This window comes from Gossypium hirsutum, chromosome D01, assembly GCF_007990345.1.
Source record: "Gossypium hirsutum isolate 1008001.06 chromosome D01, Gossypium_hirsutum_v2.1, whole genome shotgun sequence".
Classification (NCBI taxonomy): Eukaryota; Viridiplantae; Streptophyta; class Magnoliopsida; order Malvales; family Malvaceae; genus Gossypium; species Gossypium hirsutum.
Window position 1 is genome coordinate 23,328,375 of NC_053437.1, and position 20,095 is coordinate 23,348,469.

At 33.9% G+C, this 20,095-nt stretch overlaps 2 protein-coding genes and 1 long non-coding RNA gene across 9 annotated transcripts; all 3 read left to right on the plus strand.

Annotated features, from left to right (window-relative positions):
• The first annotated feature begins 798 nt into the window (after window positions 1–798).
• Window positions 799–10,083, plus strand: LOC107962383 (RHOMBOID-like protein 3). Of its 3 annotated transcripts, XM_041086572.1 has the most exons (6): window positions 7,579–7,722; window positions 7,801–8,689; window positions 8,938–9,026; window positions 9,127–9,253; window positions 9,385–9,635; window positions 9,738–10,083. In XM_041086572.1, the coding sequence occupies exons 2-6, from the start codon at window positions 8,663–8,665 to the stop codon at window positions 9,847–9,849; spliced, it is 606 nt and encodes a 201-aa protein (XP_040942506.1). In that variant the 5' UTR covers window positions 7,579–7,722; window positions 7,801–8,662; the 3' UTR covers window positions 9,850–10,083. The 3 variants fall into 3 exon arrangements, with proteins under 3 accessions (XP_040942504.1, XP_040942506.1, XP_040942505.1); XM_041086570.1 differs by lacking the exons at window positions 7,579–7,722; window positions 7,801–8,689 and adding an exon at window positions 799–1,109 and having other exon boundaries at window positions 8,938–9,253; XM_041086571.1 differs by having other exon boundaries at window positions 7,580–7,722; window positions 7,801–9,253.
• LOC121213683 (uncharacterized) lies at window positions 1,147–2,861 on the plus strand. The gene is made up of 3 exons (XR_005909128.1): window positions 1,147–1,561; window positions 1,675–1,733; window positions 1,842–2,861. It is a non-coding gene; the product is annotated as an uncharacterized lncRNA (long non-coding RNA).
• Window positions 10,084–12,846: 2,763 nt separating the features above from the next.
• On the plus strand, window positions 12,847–19,212 carry LOC107922071 (protein FAM135B). Of its 5 annotated transcripts, none has more exons than XM_016851905.2 (16): window positions 12,847–12,946; window positions 13,399–13,790; window positions 13,862–13,947; window positions 14,379–14,533; window positions 14,964–15,028; window positions 15,144–15,338; window positions 15,534–15,591; window positions 15,888–16,133; window positions 16,249–16,373; window positions 16,631–16,820; window positions 16,931–16,990; window positions 17,067–17,315; window positions 17,484–17,742; window positions 17,814–18,019; window positions 18,173–18,223; window positions 18,389–19,212. In XM_016851905.2, exons 2-16 carry the CDS (start codon window positions 13,615–13,617, stop codon window positions 18,677–18,679), a joined length of 2,412 nt encoding a protein of 803 aa, XP_016707394.2. In that variant the 5' UTR covers window positions 12,847–12,946; window positions 13,399–13,614; the 3' UTR covers window positions 18,680–19,212. The 5 variants fall into 5 exon arrangements, with proteins under 5 accessions (XP_016707394.2, XP_016707395.2, XP_040942507.1 ...); XM_016851906.2 differs by having other exon boundaries at window positions 12,861–12,964; XM_041086573.1 differs by lacking the exon at window positions 12,847–12,946 and adding an exon at window positions 12,947–13,178.
• Window positions 19,213–20,095: the final 883 nt, after the last annotated feature.

Consider the following 20,095-nt stretch of genomic DNA (forward strand, 5'->3'; position numbering starts at 1 on the left):
TTATAAAATTTGAAGTACCAAATTATATTAAAATTAAAGTATAGAGATTAAATCTCAAACTTGAGTAAAATATAGGGATCAAAAATAGAAATTACCCATGAAAATTAGAGGGATTAAAATTAAAATCATTATCTTGTCATGTCAAAAAAATAAATGAAAACATTAAAAATTAAGTAAAATATAAGGATTAAAACTGAAATTTAATTGGAGGTTAGAGTTGAAATTGGACCGGGAAAAAACATTTGACTATTAATTATTAATGGCACAAATCTCTATGTTTGATTTGAGGAATCAGATAGCCTACATCACCAATAGCACGTGGAAATGTCCCCCAAGGAAAGCTAGGCAGCCTCATTGTTTGTTTTTTCTCGTGGAATTCCTTTTGGGCCTTTCCTTCAATCATGCTCAAATTTAATGCCTTCATTTTCTCCAGCTTTAAAATCCCCTCAAACTGTCGATATTTGGTTAATATCTTTTTAACGGTGGATTTGATTTATCTAATTTTGTAATAAAATTAAGGAAATATAATATTACAGGTGAAATATCAAATTATTTGTTTTGTTTTGTTTTGTTTTGTTTGAATGTAATATTTATATGTAAAATTATTTTTGATATAAATTCTTTTTGTTTTTCATAAGTTTAACATTTTTAGTCTTAAATTTTCATAAAATTATAATAACTTAATAGATTCATTTTTATTACATTTTGATTTTATCATATGAATTCAATTAAATGATTATTGAATCTAGTTTATTTATATGGTTTATAATTTTTATTTTATTTTAAAGAATTTAGCTTGCTTTTTTTTAGGGGTCAAACCGTGATTTTCATAAAACCAAAAACAAAACCAAACATCAAAACAGTTTGGATCAATCCAAAAAACATCTGGAAAACAATAAAGAAAAACAAAAGGAAACCCGGTAAAAAAACAGAAAGGCTCCAGCACACCATCGAAGCTTCTCCGATGACTGAAGCATGGCCGCCAATGAAATCTTCAGGCCAGTCCGATCGACCCCAAACCAAATCAGTCATACATTTGGGGAGCATTTCTCATTTCCTCTACAACCACCATCTCTCTCACCACAGTCGGAGTGTCCTCCATCCAAAAGGTATGTTCCGATCTGCTGTGCCCTTCCCTGGCGATGAAATGTGCCACACGATTTGCTTCCCTTCTTACATGTTTAAATCTAATCTAATGAAAAGTCCTTCCAATGGATTTGATATCTGTAATGACTGAACCCAAATCTGCTCGGCAAAACCCTTCCTGATTGATTTTCTCAATTATCGTCCTAGAGTCCCCTTTAACCTCCACTTTGACAAACCCGATCTCATTAGAAAAAAAGAAGCCATTGATAACAGGCTGTAGCTTCTGCCAAGAACGCGTCTAAAATATTGCAATGAAGGGTAACTCCACTTCCCATTACCTTTCCTCTTTCATTTCTAATGATAAAACCCGAACATGACCTTTTCGTTTGGACTTTATAGGCTGCATCAAAATTTAGTTTAACCCATGAATCTTATAGAGGTTTCCAACATTCTGTGCCCACCGCCCTTACAACAGGTAGCTTCTCCTTTAACACTCTTAATTTATCAATCATGCTTAAAATTTTTGTCGTTGTATTCTGCCTTGTTACTAATATACCTTCCATCACTTCTTTGTTACGAGCCCACCAGATTGCCTAAATTGCTATGACAACCTTTTTCCAGATCTTCTCTTCTCTATGTTGAACTAGGTGAAAAGTCCAGTCCCAAAAATTCTCCAAATTCAAATTACTAGACCAGGATATACCTATACCTGCCCATATTTCTTTGACTTGATTACACTCTACAACCACATGTAGGAAAGACTCTGAATCCGCATTACATCGAGGACAGATTGCAGAATTTCTAATCCTCCTATTAAAGAGCGCCTGGCCTGTTGGCAAGAAACCTCTTAAAGCTCTCCACATCGTTAGTTTAATCTTAGCAGGTATAGACAGAGACCGCAATTTTTGTAAATCATTTGGATATCATTTGAGATTTCTGTACTATCATTTTGAGACATGAGCTCTTTATAACCACTGCATACAGTATACTGACCTGTTTTCTCCCCACGCCACACCTGACAATCTATACCTTTGGCTTTAGATAAAGGAATGCACTTGATGGCCTCCACATCTTCGATAGAAAAAATGTCTATAATTATCTCTTCTTTCCATATTCGATTTTCCTGATCTATTAGTTGATCCACTGTTTGGACCGAATCATTAATGGGACATGTATGGATCTTGTTTTCAACTAATTGCGGCAACCAACGATCATGCCAAATCGAGATATCTCACCTGTACCAACCCGTCAACCCATCTGGAGCTCCAACAATCCCCATGCCGCATATATACTTTGCCAAGTATATGAAGGGTGAGCCCCAAGTCTTGCTTTCCAAAAACTTGACCGAGGGTAGTATTTATCTTTATAAATTCTAGCTAACAACGAATCCGGATTTATAACTAACCGCCATCCTTGTTTAGCTAGCAAAGCAATATTAAATTTCCCCATATCACGAAAATTTAATCCACCACTCTTTTTAGGCTTGCATAATTTAAACCAATAGCTCTAGTGCAAACCCCGTCGGTTACTTCCCTTACCTTACCAAAATCTGTTCATTATTTTTTCCATGTCAACACACAGCTATTTTGGAAGAAGAAATCAAGACATGGCATAAACTGGAATAGCCTGTAGCACAAATTTGATAAAAACTTCTTTACCCCATTAGAAAAACATCCAGCTCCCCCACCCGTTCACCCTTTTTCTCAACCTATCATTGATACTTTGAAAAACCTCTTTCTTCTTCCTCCCTACCATAGTAGGCAATCCCAAGTACATCTCTATACTCGTAACAACCCTAACACCCTTAGGCCTCCCCTACACACTCGAGCTCCTTTTATCAAACCATCCCGCTTAGCTAGTTTAAGGATTGTTAAAAATCTTTCCGTACAAATAAAGAAAAAATAGAGACTCAACAGATCTCATTGTCTAAAACCACGTTCTGGTTGGAAAGGCTCACTCAACCTTCCATTAACCATAACCGCATATGAGACCAAAGAGATACAATGGTAAATCAACTCCACCCACTTTTCATCGAACCCGATACTCCTCATCACACCAACAATAAATCCCCACTAAACTCTGTCATATGCTTTACTCATGTCTAACTTTAAAGCAAAGGAGTCATTCTTCCATTTCCGTCTGTTTTTTAATGTGTGAAAGATTTCATAGGCCGCAAGAATGTTATCAGTAATAAGTCGACTAGGCACAAACGCCCATTGGGCTTCATCAATATAGCCATCCAACATCCTTTTAAACCTGTTTGTAATAGCTTTCACGATAATTTTGTAAAGCACCGTACATAAACTTATGGGCCGAAAATATGTCATACAATCTAGCATTGAAACTTTGGGGATTAAAACAATGGTTGTAAAATTAACCTCATTTAATTGAATCTATCTATTAAGTACTTCAAGACAGAATTTTGTGACATCCTCACCTATAATTGCCCAAAATTTTTGAAAGAACACCACTTGAAAGCCATCGAACCCCGGTGTTTTAGTTCCCCTCATTTCCTTGATCACCTTACTAACTTTTTCAGCGTGAAAAGTTTCCAATAACATACTATTCATCTCTTCCGTTATTATTTTCTGCACCCCTTTGAAAATTCCTCGAGCCCCCCTACATCCTTCACTGGAAAATAATCCTTTAAAGTACGCATAAAATCCTCTTCCTTATCCTTCATTGACCCATCTTCATCCTTTAACCCAACAATCCTATTTTTACGACTCCTGCTTGAAGCACAATTATGGAAAAAAGCTAGTATTTTGATCCTTATACCTTAGTCAATTCACTCTTGCCCGTTGCTCCCAATATAATTTTTCCTTATCAATCTCTAATTCAACTCTAATTTGGTATGAATCATTGCCTTAATGATCTCGTCTGAAGGTTCTTCCGCAGTCAAATTATGCAGACGCCCTATTAATTCCTCCATAACTGCCCCTCTCTCCTTCTTCAAACGACTTGTCCACCTTTTCAGCCCCTCCCCCACCATAGTTAACTTTTCAGGTACTGCCACATTTTTATTGGATTCCCACAAAGTTTTAACTTGCTCATAACAGGAATCTTCTAGGAGCCAAGCTATTTTAAACCGAAAATGACATCCCCAACTAGAAAATTTGCTTGAACTAGTTGAGAAATATGTATCCAAAAGCAAATGACAATGATCTGAAATTGTATTATCAATATGAGTAAGCCTGTAAGATAGAAAAATCTTAGACCAAGCTCGGTTCGCCACCCCCTATCAAGTCGTTCTCTAATACTATTAGCCCAAAAATTTCCTCTTTCCCAAGTGTACCAACGACCATTGTACCTTAGATCCACTAGCTCACATTCTTCTAAAGCAGACTGAAAGGCCTCCATCTGCCTATCATCCCTCAATCGACCTCCCTATTTTTCAGAACTAAACAAAATCTCGTTAAAATCCCCTATAACACCCCAAGACAAGTCGTTATTCATGCCCAATTATTTCAACAAATTCCAAGATTCAAACCTCCTTCGGCTATTAGGTATACCATAGAACCCCGTTAGCCATCATTTTGTGGCATCATCATTATTATAAATAATTGCATCAATGTGATTCTCTGAAAAACTCATAACAGTAACATTCACCGAATTGTACCAGCTCAAAGAAAGACCCCCTCTTGATCCTTGGGCCGGAACATTAAACCCATTCACAAAACCATACTTCCTTCTTATTCTTTCCATCCTTGTCCTCTCCACTTTAGTCTCCATAAAGAAGACAACTTAGGGATAGTATTTTCTCAGCACATGCTGAACTCTCCGAACCAACCGTGGGTTCCCCAGCCTACGGGCATTCCAACTATTTATTTTCATAATGCTCGGCTGACCTACCCAGCAGGTTCAGCCGATTGATTGATTTGGCCTTCCTCTACCCTATTTTTCCACCTCAACTCCTTATTAGGAGAGCCGAAAGAATCATTATTGAGCCTAGGTCTATTTTTCCCATCCCCTACAACAATGGGTCGATCTTCTTCAGAAAACCCAATCTCCATCGAATCTGTTTTACAACCTTCCTCATTCAGAATCTGTTTTGACTTCCCATATAAGTTTAGCCTCAGATTTGCTCCATTATTCCTCATTAGATTAATTCCAAATAGATTTTTCGTCTTTCTCACCCTCATTTCTAGAAATTCCCTAATTTCTTCCCCAAAATTTGATTGAATCCCTTAACCAAATACTGCTTCCGGTCATCGTCCGTCGTGGCAGAGTTTTCAACGAGATATCCCATTCTAGAGGAAGCTCCGTCCTTCCTTCTATCATTCTTTTAGGACAACAGTTTTCACTATGTCCTAGTTTTCCACACAAAAAACAGAAAGTTGTCAGCCTTTCGTATTTGAAAGTAGCGAAAAACTCTTTTTTTGCCACAATAAGTTTCTTCTTCCTCTTCAAATATCGTCGGATATCAATTTTTACTCTGATCCACATGTAGTTCCTTAACCCTGCTGCAATAGCTTTGATATCATAATCCACAAAAGTTCCAATGAAATCTCCAAACTGTTTAGCTATTGTTGCCATAAACATTCCAAGTGGAAAATTATGAATTTGAAACCATAATTATGTGAATAATAGGTCCACTTCTAGGGGGCCTTCACCCTGTTTTAAATGATGAAAAACAAGCAAGTGATTGTTGAAAGTCCAAGGAGCACCCTTAACCACCCTGTCAAAATCTATTTCACAGTAGAATTGAAACACAAACCTTTTCTCCCCCACTTCCATAATAGAGATTCCCCCCAAAGGGTGCCACAGGTTTGCCATCACAGTCCTCATTGATAGGAAATTGATTGTAGTTGCTGTTAGAAAACATCCTACCAAGCACAGTTCTGAGAAAGGTTCTCCCGCCACCACTTCTTTTTCAATCTCCCAAGCCTCCATCTCTCTATTGTCTCCCTCCTCCGTTAAACGTAGGTCAGCTAATACCTCTTCCATGAAAGACGATAAACAAAACTCTCAACAAACCACTAAGAACAAGCAGACACCTAATGCTATACAAGGAGCATACTATCTAACCCAATCCCTCCACTTTTTAATATAAATCTCCAAGTTTTATGTTGTATTTAATATGATTTAGGGATTTCCAACAAGTTTAAGAAGATTGATTTGAAATAGTCTGTTTCTAAAAAACATGTTAATGTTTATGGTAATATGGAGGAATTTATTTTCAAAAAACAAAACCATATAAAACAACTAGTAATTAAGATTAATCAAACAATTTCATAAAAGAAAAAAACTAATCAAACAAACTCAAGTTCATCAATTCAAAATTTATTAAAAAAATCAATTCAACAAATAATTCTTTTTAAAAAATTCTTCTTAACAATCATGCAATAAATCATGAAGTAATATGAAAACAAAGGGTAATTTTGTCTACAATTTCAGATTATGCTTGAATTCTTAAATAACCTAAGGAATATATCATAACGAGATTACACTTGTCTTATAACATCTTGACACCGTTTAAATTAACATTTTCTAAACTTTGCTAAAGTATGAATGGAAGGAAAATTATCATTTTAAGCCCTTTGGTGTTTTTTCAATAACTCTAAAAGGACTTCAACGTTTCAAACTCACTCATTTATTTCACTTCAATTTATCTACAAAGCCCTTCCATGTAGAGGTGCTCATGGGCCGAGCCGGGCTCAACTAAATATTTAGGCCCATTTATTAGGACTGGGCCTGGCTCAACTCAAAAAATAGGCCTAAAAATTTGTCCAAGCCTGACCCGGCCCGCCCATATTAATTTTTTATATTATTTTTATATATTTTTTAAATATATATAATACATCAAAAATACTAAAAACATCAAAATAAATATTTCCCAATAAATTGAAAATAAATTTTAAAAATATGTAGACTTAAAGAACACTAAGATAAATGTAACTTAACAAGCAAATGCCTTTAAAATAATAACAAAATTAACAACAAAATAAGTTTTATACAATATCCAAATAATAACAACATAATAGTAAAATGGTAGCAAAATAGGGAGAAAACAAGAAGAAAATTACATTAAAAAAATAGCAATTTTTTTTGTCCTTTAGTGAATTTGGGCCGGACCCGAGCCAAAAATGCCTTACCTGAGGCCCGGCCCGTTATTTTTTGGCCAAACCCTCTCACATTTTGGGTCAGGCCGGGCCGGGTGGCCCAACCCATGATCAGGTCTACTTTCATGTCTTTATTATACTTATCTAATGACTTTTGCACGTACCAATTACTTTATTGGTCCCTAATGTTCTTACAGTTGTGTAAATTGAGCATTAATTCAAAATTCTAAAATTGCACGACCTTTCTATGAATAAAAGTTCCTTTCTATAAAACATAATAATACATTCCCTCTTTACTCTTTTTTGTATTTTTTAAAAATGAATTTTGGTTATTCCACAATTTCAAATGTCAACTAATAATTCATATTTAGGGTCTGTTTGATAGGGGGAAAATATTTTCCGGAATTGATTTTCCCCATTTTCCAGTGTTTGATTGGAGGAAAATATTTTCCTTTTGGAAAATCAACTACAAAACACGGGAAAATGCCTTACAATTTTTGGGAAATTGTCTTACCGATTCAATCTCCGTAAGACATTTTCCTAAAGCTCTCAGGCATTCTTCTCCCTTCATCCAGTAAGCTCCCTTCATCCATTCTTCTCCCTTCCTTCATTCCTTCAAATTTCTGTTATTGAAAGCTTCATTTTGGTTCAGAACTGGAAACCGCTGCTGGTACGTTGCAATTCCATTTCCATTTTTCGACGGTTACTTCATTTATTTTTCATTTCTTTTTGGCTTTTATGCTCCGTTTATTTTTCATTTCTTTTTGGCTGCTACTGCCGTTGCCATTTCTACTTTCAAATGATGGGTAAGCTTCCTTCTTCTTTTATTCTTCATTCGGTTGTTAATGCTGGAAGCCATCTTTCTAATTTCCACTCTTTCTTCTTCTTCTAACACTATTGCTACCCACATCGACTGCCTAAGTAAGAAACCAATGTCCATGCCTGTTAGAGGAAAGGGAAAAACAGACCACCACTTCGATAATGTTGATCATGCTTTGAGTTTGTTCACTTCTTTTTTTGTCTCTGGTTTTCTGAGATTTTGTTTAGTTTTTGTGTTTTTTTTAATGTGATGGGAAATTGGGTTGGAATTGAAGTTGAGGGTCCTTTTGCAACTTTCAATTCTAAAGAAGGGGAAAAAATTGCTTGCAAGTTTTAGATATGGACTGACGGTATCTTTTAGAAGTTGTTTATGTAGGAAGTTCTTATTTGATGATTCAACTGCAGTTCCCAATTGATCTTCTATAGGATTATCCTTGGATCATGCTAAAGGATATATCAATCTGTGATTTATTTTGATTCTATTGGAAATTTGTGTCTGATATGATTGATACTATTTAAGGTTATTATTAGATTTGTTCTTCCTTGTTCATTTAGCAGCAATAGGAATTCTCAATATGAAATGTCATGGTTTGCTTTGTCTATAGTAGGGGTGTAAAGGTGCTTGCAAACTACTTGAAGAAAGACTCGAACTCGGTCGAGCTATCAATTGAGTCAAATTTGAGCTTTGTTAAATAATGGCATGTCTGGAAATCATGGACTGGGTAATGAAGTTAGTTGCTTTGTTAATTTATGGATTAATGGTTTTATAGGAACTTAAGTTAGTTTCTTTGTTAATTTGGGTAATGAACTTTGTCTGGAAATCAAGGACTGGTTAATGAAGTTAGTTGATTTGTAGCTTTATTTTTGTTTTTGTATGGTCTAATGCAAATCCTTTTTTTTATTATGCCATGTCGTCGTTGATAATCGCGAGTTGTGTAATTTTATGTTGTTCTTTCTCCTCCTCCTTCAGATTGGAAAAATTGGGAGCCTTAAAATGGGACAAGGTAGTGCATGGCAATCAAACGTGGAGGCTTATCACTTGCATCTGGCTGCACGCTGGTGTTATTCATCTTCTTGCAAACATGTTGAGCTTGATCTTCATTGGAATTCGCCTTGAACAACAATTTGGATTCAGTACGTTATCTGTTCCCTTTTGCAGTGGTAGCGTACTATCGTCTCTTTTCATTCAACGTAGCATTTCTGTTGGTGCCTCTGGTGCTTTATTTGGCCTTCTTGGAGCAATGTTGTCAGAGCTGCTGACTAATTGGACTATCTATACAAATAAGGTAATATTAGTTGCCTCGGGTTCCTATCTACTTAGAAATACAATGAAGGGAAACCAGAGTTATATGTGATTTCTTTTTTCATGTGGCTTGAAAAGTAATAGAGGATATTGATTTTTTACCTTAATTTGTAGGCTGCAGCTCTGATCACACTCACGGTCATCATTGTCATTAACTTAGCAGTGAGGATTCTTCCTCACGTCGACAACTTTGCGCATATTGGAGGTTTCTTAACCGGTTTTCTCCTCGGGTTCGTTTTGCTGCTTCGTCCCCAATTCGGGTGGGTGGGACGTAAACATCTTCCTGCCAGTGCTCGTGTAACATCTAAGCATAAAGCATACCAATACCTATTTTTGGTGATAGCTATGGTTTTACTCATTGTTGGGTAAGTTCTCTCAACCCTACATTACTAGTTTAGCAGCTCGTGTTTATAATTTTGGTCCCGTTTGTTTAATTTCCTCTGTTTTCCTTTTTCGAATGATGACAGTTTCACAATGGGGTTGGTAATGCTGTTTAGAGGAGAGAATGGACATGACCATTGCAGCTGGTGCCATTACCTGAGCTGTGTTCCTACATCAAAATGGCACTGTGGGAACTAAGCAGACCTTTATTACATATCGTTCCCTGATTCTTTTCTGGTTTCCTTTACATTTTTTACATTTTTTAATTTCTTGGTGTTGTTACGTGCCTATGTGTATATATATACATACAAACATACGTACATGGTTAGTTTTTAGACTTCGAGTTATTTTATTCACTGTTGTTATGTGATTTGACATTTTATACACAAGTTGGTCTAAATATATATAATAAGCGATTTTACTTGAAGAAAATACGAGAATATCTTTCAGTTTTTCCCTATAGTTTTAGCTAAAGGTTTTGGCTTTGCATTTTTGTGTGCTGAGATCAATATTTACTTTCCCTGAGGTCGTATCTATAATCTAACTTTGTCTCTTTGGACATTAAAGGATGAAAGTTTAATTATTAGAGAATTAAGCTTTGCCTTTGCAAGTAATCAATATTAAACATATAAATACCTTGTTTATGATATATTAAAATGGAATTAAGTAGACATTAAGCATTAAGATTCTCAAAACTATTTATTATATGTTACTCATCAATTCACTAATAAATTTCACTTACCATTTCATTTTAGCCCAAATATAGATTTATAGGACATAAGGATATGTGGATAGAACACTGAATCACTAGAACAAATGTAAAAACAACTTTTCCGGAAAATATTTTCAGGAAATCTGTCAAACAGTAGAAAATATTTTACACAGATTCAATCAAACACTAGAAAATATTTTCCAGTAAATCATTTTACAGAAAAGTAAAACATTTTCCAGAAATCATTTTACGGAAAACATTTTACTGGCAATCAAACAGACCCTTAATTTAATATTTACATTTTTATAAACTACATCATCAATTTAGTTTAAAAATAAAATAAAAGTAAACTAATTTATATTTGGTTTAAAAAAAATAGAATTGCGAAAAGAAATGCATAGTAAGGTTGTAAGATTTGTTTTCAAACATAATTATGCTCTATTCTTTCAAAAAGAAAAACATAATTGTTTAACACCTTAACTATAAATTATGAGAATTTAGGCACTAGTTAGAGGGGAGAACTGAACCGGCTGTTAGCAGTGGCGTATTTAAAAATTGAAAATTATCCTACGCCCTTTAAAAATTTAAAAATTTTAAATTATTAATTTCTTTAAAATAATAAAAAATAATTTAATTCTTTAAAAATTATAAACATATAAGTTATTAAAAATTAAAATTAAATTTCGATCTCCTAACAAAATTTTCTGACTTCACCCTTGATTATTGGTTGCTGTTCTTTTATTATCTTTGTCCATTTCAGGATTTATCTTCGATTACTTGTAAAGTTTAATTTTTATTTTTATTTAGTTAATACAATATAATTTAAGCTCCATCATAAAAATATAAAAAAATATTAATATTTTTGACACAAATAAATCAAATAAAGTCTATATACAAGTCTGTATTACCTTATATTATGTTTTTATTTTAAATTTAATCTCACCCATAAATTAAGTAACAAGAAAATTTATTAAAAAATTTATAGTGATCATGTAACAAATGATAATATATATTTTTAATATTTTAAAATAGATATTTTATTTAAAAAATCTATAAAATATGGTTTTTTATATTGAAACAATTATTTAAAACATTACATATTATTTGTGAAAAATTATTTTATGAATCCTCCTTATCGCATCATCTGTGGTTTCTACCAATTAAAAATAAACACATTATCTTCTTTTTTTCACGCCATCCATGATCTCTCCCTACCAACTGTACATATGACGTGAAAAAAGATGATATGTATAGTAATTTGCTGAAAAAAAAAGAGCTAATCACCAGCCCATGAAGTGTATCAATTATGTATAAAGTAAAATTATAAAACAAAATTTAAAAATTTAATCAATAATGATTAGAGGTGGAGGGATAAATAACTTATAAATAAATCTTATTATAAATACATGTTTCATCTGGGGACAAAGATGGAAAATTTCACCATTTTATATTATATTTTCGGTAATAGAAATAAAATTTCATCATTTTAATAACTTATATTTTTATAGCTTTTAAATGATTAAATCAAAATTTTATTATATTTTCGGGATCAAATTGTAACTTTATCATTACTAATTTAAAATTTTATAAATTATAAATGAGCTAAAAGCATATATTTTCATTTTAGGGGGGTCGGGGTCTCTAGCAGCCCCCAAGTTTCCCCCATGGTTTGATATTTGGATATATGAATTTTAGTTATTTTACATAAAGATTAATGTGAAAAGATAAAAGTATCATCATAATATAAATATTTAGAATTTAGTCCATGTACTTTTATTTCCAAGAAGTTAATTCCTCCAATTTTCAAAATTTAAAATTCAAATCCAATTGTTAACAATTTTAATTTTTTTTGTTAAATTAGTTGTGTGACATTTTGTAATTAAAAAAATACTCACTTGGTAGAAATGTAATTAAAAAAAAGACATTATAATGAATCTAAATTTAACAAAATAAATTTAATATCCTTAATAGTTGGACCGAAATTTTAAAATGCAAAAAGTAGAGAAACAAAATTCCTAAAAAATATAAGTACAGAGATTACATTTCGAAATTACAAAGAATATAGAGACTTATATAATATTTTAACCTAATTTAAAAGAAATGTTAGATTAGTCTTTTTTTTTTTTTCAACCAAAGTTTTTTTATACAATCTTTAAGGCTATCCATAACATTTTCCTAATTTTAAATAGAGATATAAAAGTGTTTTAGCGTGCTTGAACCACGTTCTCTTGCACTGACAATAATACTGATTTCAACCAAACTAAGACATAATCGACTTTTTCCAACGAAATTAACTTGTGATATGAATTTAATTAGATATTTTATAATAAGCAAAGATAGTTTTTATTATTGTAGGAATAATGCTTGAATGTTTGGGATGGTAATAATAAAAGAAGAGAAGAAGGTAGGTAAGCTACTTAAATTTTAAGATTTTAAAATTTAAATTTAAATTTAAACATTTGAAATACAGTAAATAACTAAATATCTTACCTAACTATTTCTACAAAAATTTAATTCGACAAATAAAAATAAAATAGTAACTTCATTTTTTCTTAAAAAACCGAAACCAAAATAAAGATCAACGTATTCCACGAGATCTCTGTATTTCATTTCCATTTCTTTTAGTATTTTTATATTTAATTTTCTTTCTTAATCATCCTCCCCATTCATCTGTAGCTATAACCCCAAAAAGCCTGCAAACCCTAGTCTCAATTTGTAGATCTGAGCCCAGGCTTGTTGTTTTTTCTTTTTCTTTTTCCTACTTTTTTTGGTTGCTTTTCATTTTTATTCGGATTTATTTTGTTTTATTTTTAAGGTTGTTAATAAACTTGATTAATTTTATTCTGAACACTGTTAGTTCCATACTGTTAATAATCTCAAAATGTTCTTATTTGGTTCTTTTAAATTGCAATGTTGTCATTATATAGCAGCCTTTAATGCAGTTCCTTGAAAATTTATGCTGTTACTGATTTTTGGAATGATGATTTTCTTTTTCAACATTTTGATTTTTTTTTTTTTGGTTCCTCCTTTTGCAGCTATTTATCCTTTGCATTGTACGAGAAGAAATAAAGACAGTGGATCGTAGAGAGAGCGTTGTTCGTCTTGGTTTTTTTATGTGAGGTGCATTGTTCTTTGATGATTGTATGACAGTCAAGGGTATGTGGTTTTGAGAAGGACCCTGGATTTTGGTACTTCAGAGCGAAAAAGTAAAGAGGGATGCAATATTTGTGGATACTTGATTTTGATTACATATGTTACGTCGTATTGCGTGGTTAATTGGTTTCAATAATAAAGTCGAACAAGCGAAGAAGTTATCCGATGCAAAACCGCAACCGGCTAAAGTACAGCCGGCTGTCATGTTGGATACTATCCAAGAGATTGCAATTTACATCCATAGGTTTCATAACCTTGATCTTTTCCAGCAAGGGTATGGAGCATTTTTTATATTTGGTTTACTATGATTTGTGCGTATTATCCTTATGTTTTGTATTTGTTTAGATGGTATCGACTTAAGATTACTATGAGATGGGAAAATGATCAGCAAACTTCTATAGGAGCGCCTTCAAGAGTCATGCAATATGAAGGTAAATTGTTAAAATTTTAGTTGCTTTTTTTCTTCTAACGTTTGTTACCTATTTGCCTCCATTCCTTTATAAGAAAAAAATATAAATAATAATTTTCTTAAAGTTAGAAAGTTTCTATTTGTCATTATAGTCAGAACATTATCTCATTAACTTATAAAATGTTTCCAGTGTTGCTATATTCAGTCATTTTTTGTATTGAAATTGGTCGCTCTAGAGACCTAAACTGGAAAATTGCAGTTTACTCTATTGGGAAGTGCCACTTCATAATAGAAAAATGTGCTATGTTGTCCAATTTATTGATCAAAATATTTTCTATGCAGTTGAAGCAAATACATCTGAAGTAGGTTACATGCTTAATTAAAACCCAGCATTGATTTTTGTCTTTAGACAACATTCTTTTTTTTCTTAATAAGACTAGAAAAATGTTGCAGCTCCAAATGTTGGTTCTGATGATGTATACGGAGTGTGGAGGATTGATGACACTGACAACAGTTTCGCAACACGGCCTTTTCGAATCAAATACGCGAAACAGGATGTTCTTCTATCTATCTTGGTTGCATTTCATCTACCCCTTACTGAGAATGAGGCAGGAAATCTCTCTTTATTTTCCTGCACATACTCACATTTGCACACAACTTGCCTTTTTAGCAGTTGATTCAACCACATACGTTGCTAGAACTTACACAGCTCTTAACCTGCCTGTACCACTGATTCACATATTTTCATTTGTAAATATACGGCCTAATGTCAGTCTATCATAGGTTTGATGCTTTACTCTTTTGATATCAAATGATGCTCAAATCTGTAACTCCAACCATATATTGAATGGAAATGGCATTGGATGTTCCCAAAAGTTGACTCTTACCAGTGTTTTCTTCAATTGATTCTGGTATTCATGGAGGACATCTGTAGAATCTTTCCTACCATGATTGGTTTGGCTATTGCCGAGCCATTGAAGGTCAATATCTATATTCTCTTATAACCTATTATGGTGCTAATGTAGCAATATCTAACAGGGCCCTTTATCATCAGCTGTCATATTGAAGTTTGAGCTCTTCTATTCTCCTGTATTGGAGAAAGGGTAAGTTGATAAATCCTGTTTTCATTTTTATATGTGCATCATTTCACTTACCTCTATATTTTTTTTCTTTTCAATTTAAAAGTTCTCATAATTAACTGAAAAGTGCTGCATTCAGTTCTGAGTTTCAGCCTTCTTCAGATGGTTGCCCTGCTGCTGTTCATGAATTTCGTATCCCTCCTAAAGCTCTTTTAGGACTGCATTCCTATTGCCCTGTTTATTTTGATTCATTTCATGCTGTTCTTGTGGATGTAAGTGTTCACGTCTGTCTCCTAAAAGTTGGTTCTCGCAAGGGCGCAAAGAAAGTACCCAGGTTTGTCACAGATTCTAGAAACAGCAATGCTAACTTAACAGGACTCATATTCCTTTCATCACCCTTTTTGAACCTTCTTTTGGGGTGGGGTATTTCTTGGTGGAATGAAAGAGAAAGGGAGGGGCGGTCTTGGTTATAAAGTAAATTGTGCTATGTTGACACGTTGTAGTAATTTGACCTGTTGAATTATTTCAGCGTTCCTTATAGTGCCCCCAATGCTGTTGCTGGTGAAACTATCGACGGATCTAGTCAGGTTTGTTCTAAACATAGGATAATAATAAACAGTAACACATCTCTAATGGTTTAGTTATTTGTTTGAGTGGTGGAAACTGTGGGTGTAATACATTGATCTGAATTTATGAATATTATGAGGCTTTATTATTTAAGATAATAAAGTTCAAAATAGCCATTTTTAGTTTTATGGGTTTAATAATGTTTTTTCTTGTGGATTTACTTGAGCAATAGTGGAAATCATCTTATATCTAGCTTCTTATTATCATTAATAGTCAGGATTCTATGTACTGATAATTCAATTATGTGATTGACCAGGCACTAGATAAAGTGGCATGTACTGACTTGAAACATGCCAAGCTTGTTAAGGCTTTATTTGATGCTCGTGACACACTGCTTGTGGAGCTACAAAGAATTGGCAATGGTATTGACCAAGTAATTGATTTGACTGAATTTACATCCACAATGAACGAAACAAAACTATCTGATTCCATTCTGCAAGCAAATCCGGTTACTGCTCATGCTGAAGTTTCCGGACAAGGCAAGCCACAAAATGGTCTTGAGGTCCTTGCTTTATTTTATCAAGCAGCATACACTTTCCTATTTATTTCTCCTTTTTTTAATGATTTTATAGGTTTTTTTATTGATTGGAACTACAATAGCTTCCTCTCTTTAACAGGGAGTTGGTGGTAGATTAGAAGTTAGATTGCTCCAGAACTTATCCAAGGATGATAAAATTAAATTATTTAATCTATGGGGTGAACAAGTGTCGTATTTGTGGAACACATTCCTCAATTTCCACAGGTCAGATTATACATTTTTACTTACGGGTCTTGTAAGAATACGAAGTGTATTGAGGTTTGTTTAAACTCAGAAGTAACTTTTTGCAGATAATCGAGTGGAACAATGTCATTGACTTTATTTATCTTCAAATATTTACTTGGACCTCTAAATATTAACCATTGCATCCCTAACTACTAATCAACAGAAAAGATGAGTTGAGGCCCTTAATTCGTAATATCTGTGCTTATTTTAGGTGTTAAAATTGCATTTTTTTCCAGGGAGAATAAAACACAGATAGTGCAATTTCTTCGTGATGCATGGTCTAAGGATCGAAGAGCTGAATGGTCGATATGGATGGTTTACTCTAAGGTTGAAATGCCTCATCATTATATAAATGGTGGTTTTGATGAGCCTTCCCACCATATTGTGCATAAGAGGGGTCCAAGTTTGCTGAAGTTAACTGATGAAGTAAATACTCCTTTTTTGTTTTTGTTGTATTGGCTTACATATTCAGTTATGAGAGACAATAGTTCTTTCACTTAGTTTCTAATTTGGAAAATTGATATTGTGCAATGCAGCCTGCAGAGTTAGCAACCATGCGAGCTGAGCTTCATCGACGAAGTATTGCACAAATGAGGGTATTCTTGTGTTTATGGTTCTTATCGTATTTATTGCTGTTTACCTTAGTTTACCAGCAAAATTGCTTGCACACAGATTAACAATCGATCGATCCAAGACATGCAAATATTTGGAGATCCTTCAGGAGTTCCTATTGTAATTATGGAACGTGTAATAAATGCACCTCGTCGTACTGTTAGTGATATATCATTCTTGAAGAATTTTGACGTCATGCATTTAGCTACCACAAGCACTGTTCTTGAAGCTGGGAAGAGCCAATCTAGTACAAGTGCTGCACAGAGTGGGCAAGACTTGAAGATCGTTGTCTTTGTGCATGGTTTTCAGGCAAGTTTTGGTCTCCCACACTTGTTTCTTTGGTTGTAGTTTTGTTTCGTTAATTTGATACTATCTATTCCGATGATTTATTTGACCTGGAGTATGTTTTAATGAGCACCTGAAGTAATTTTTATGCACATGCAGTTTCTTTCATCTAATCCTGACTTGAATATATAGGGGCATCATCTGGATCTGCGACTTGTTAGGAACCAATGGCTTTTGATAGATTCCAAGATACATTTCCTAATGTCAGAGGCAAATGAAGAGAAAACATCTGGAGACTTCAGAGATATGGGACTAAGGCTGGCACATGAAGTGATTGCATATGTCAAAAAGAAAATGGACAAAGCTTCAAGATCTGGTGACTTACGAAATATCAAACTTAGTTTTGTCGGGCACTCTATTGGGAACATTATAATAAGAGCAGCATTAGCAGGTAGTTATTCTTGTCTAAAGCTTTATTTCCTATTTTTGAAATGTCTGCTTGATATGTGCTTCTGTATGCAGAGAGTACTATGGAACCTTACCTGAGATTCCTCCATACATACGTATCTCTGTCTGGTCCACACTTGGGATACCTATACAGTTCAAATTCTTTATTCAAGTCCGGGTTGTGGCTTTTGAAGAAGCTCAAGGGGACGCAGTGCATTCATCAGCTAACTTTCACAGATGACCCAGATATCCGTAACACTTTCTTCTACAAACTTTGTAAGGTATTGCGAACAATGTCGTATCATGGTTTGAGTTTTGTGGTCATTCGTCCTTTCAATTACTCGCTATTGTTATGGTTGAGCATTTACATGTCAGAAATATGTAATTGTTTTCTAAGCACTGAATTTCTTAAATGGTCCATTTTCTTCTTTCAGCAAAAAACTCTGGAAAATTTCAAGAATATAGTCCTCCTTTCGTCACCCCAGGTATTCCTTGCCTCTTTGAACTTGTTACTGTCTTTGGGCTGTTTCTGAGTTTGGCAAAAATCGAGCAGTTCTACTTTGTAGTGTCAAGAGATGGTACAGTAACTATACTTTTCAAGTGTTTTCTGTTCTACTCGTAAGGTAATTAACAGATGACTCATTTCACAGGATGGTTATGTTCCATATCACTCTGCCAGAATTGAGTCATGCCGGGCAGCATCAACAGACTACTCCAAGAAGGGAAAAGCGTTTCTGGAGATGTTGAATTACTGCATAGACCAGATACGGGCTCCTACCTGTGAGAACCGGGTGTTTATCCGTTGTGATGTCAACTTTGACACGTCTACCTATGGCAAAAACTTGAATACTTTAATTGGACGAGCTGCTCATATAGAGTTTTTGGAGTCAGATATTTTTGCTCGGTTCATAATGTGGTCGTTTCCAGAACTATTTAAATAACTACATTTTAGGAGCTTGAAATCGATCCACCTTCTCAAGCATGGTATCCAGATTGATCGCTAATTGCAGAGCCCGTGATCAGTGTTTTAAGTTCTCAAGCATCACAAAAGAGCAAGATTCCCTGCAATTTTGGTTCTAGTGGGTGTGTCTAGCAACCGCATTCTTGCACAATGGACGGATGGGTAGATGCATTGGGAGATGGTAGCAGGTGTAAATTATGACGTCGAAGATGCTTATGTTGGAAGGTTGTCTGTATGTTTGAAGTAGCTCGATGTTTTAATTTTTGCCATTAGGACGGAGTTTTTGTTGGCTCAGCATATTTTACGCTGAGTAAAATGACCAAGCTTTTTACAATAGATATTGTTTAGAAAAAAAAAGCTAGCAATGTAAAAAAATCCAGTAGGTTAGTTTGTTGTTTTGGGTTTTAAAAAATGACTCGATTCTTTCCCATCACACAGAATGATCATGTTTATGTATGTAAACATGCCGAAGAAGCATTTGAATGAATTCAGCAGTCAATCAGTTTAGAGCTATAATTTTAGGCTCACAAGATATCATATTTTTTGTTTTTTCCCCCTTCCTTCGGAAAAGAGAAAACTTGAAATGAATTCAAGTGGAAATTTCCACGACACTGGGGTTGATCTTGTGCACTAAAATTGGTGTTGAAATATAAAATACTCACATGGGTTATGATACCTGTATTACAACTGGCTCTGATATTTTTACAATCTGCCATCGAGGAACTGGGCTTTTGTTGTATAAAATATTGTCTCCCAACTAGTTTAGTAAGGTGTTGCTTTCCATGGAAAGGCAAAGGAAGGAGCTCTATTTATCAGCTTTCTAATCATCCTTTACTTGTCAGCTTGTTAGTTGCTACTCAATTTTCGTCTGGGGAAGCTTCAACCATGTTCTATTAAATTATTTTATATTTATATAAATTTTAATATATAATTCTATACATTTAAGAGGTGTTTGTGGTGTTTTTATTCCACTTATTAGGAATAGAATAATTATTTTGTTGAATTGGTGTCACAGGTTAATTGGACACCAACTTAATTAAAAAAATCAAAAATTATTTTTTATTATAAAAATTATTATTATGAATATTTATCTTTCTATATACAATCTATAAAAGCAATTGTGAGTGAGGTACTGCGAAAAAGAAAGAAAGATGTTGAGATTTCCTATAAGGAGATATAAGGAAGGTGAGAGAAGGAGAAAAAGGCGGTGAGCAGGAAAGGGTCACTAAGGAGGAGAATAGGGGACAATATAATGTGTCAAACTATTTTCGTGCTTGAAACTATTTTGATGCTTATTCACGATTTGAAATCATATTGAATAATTGTAGTTACGGTTGTGTGTATTTTGCTAGGATAATCAAATTACTTGTATAATTTATTGATGGATTCATACAAT

Bases quoted from the DNA above. Each gene is read 5' to 3' on its own strand.
- LOC107962383 (XM_041086570.1), top strand. From the start codon at position 976: ATGGCCGCCAATGAAATCTTCAGGCCAGTCCGATCGACCCCAAACCAA. The intron at 9,254-9,384 runs GTAATATTAGTT...CTTAATTTGTAG, and splicing joins GGACTATCTATACAAATAAG to GCTGCAGCTCTGATCACACT. The intron at 9,636-9,737 runs GTAAGTTCTCTC...GAATGATGACAG, and splicing joins ATGGTTTTACTCATTGTTGG to TTTCACAATGGGGTTGGTAA.
- LOC107922071 (XM_016851905.2), top strand. From the start codon at position 13,615: ATGTTACGTCGTATTGCGTGGTTAATTGGTTTCAATAATAAAGTCGAA. The intron at 16,374-16,630 runs GTCAGATTATAC...ATTTTTTTCCAG, and splicing joins ACATTCCTCAATTTCCACAG to GGAGAATAAAACACAGATAG. The intron at 17,316-17,483 runs GCAAGTTTTGGT...TTGAATATATAG, and splicing joins TCTTTGTGCATGGTTTTCAG to GGGCATCATCTGGATCTGCG.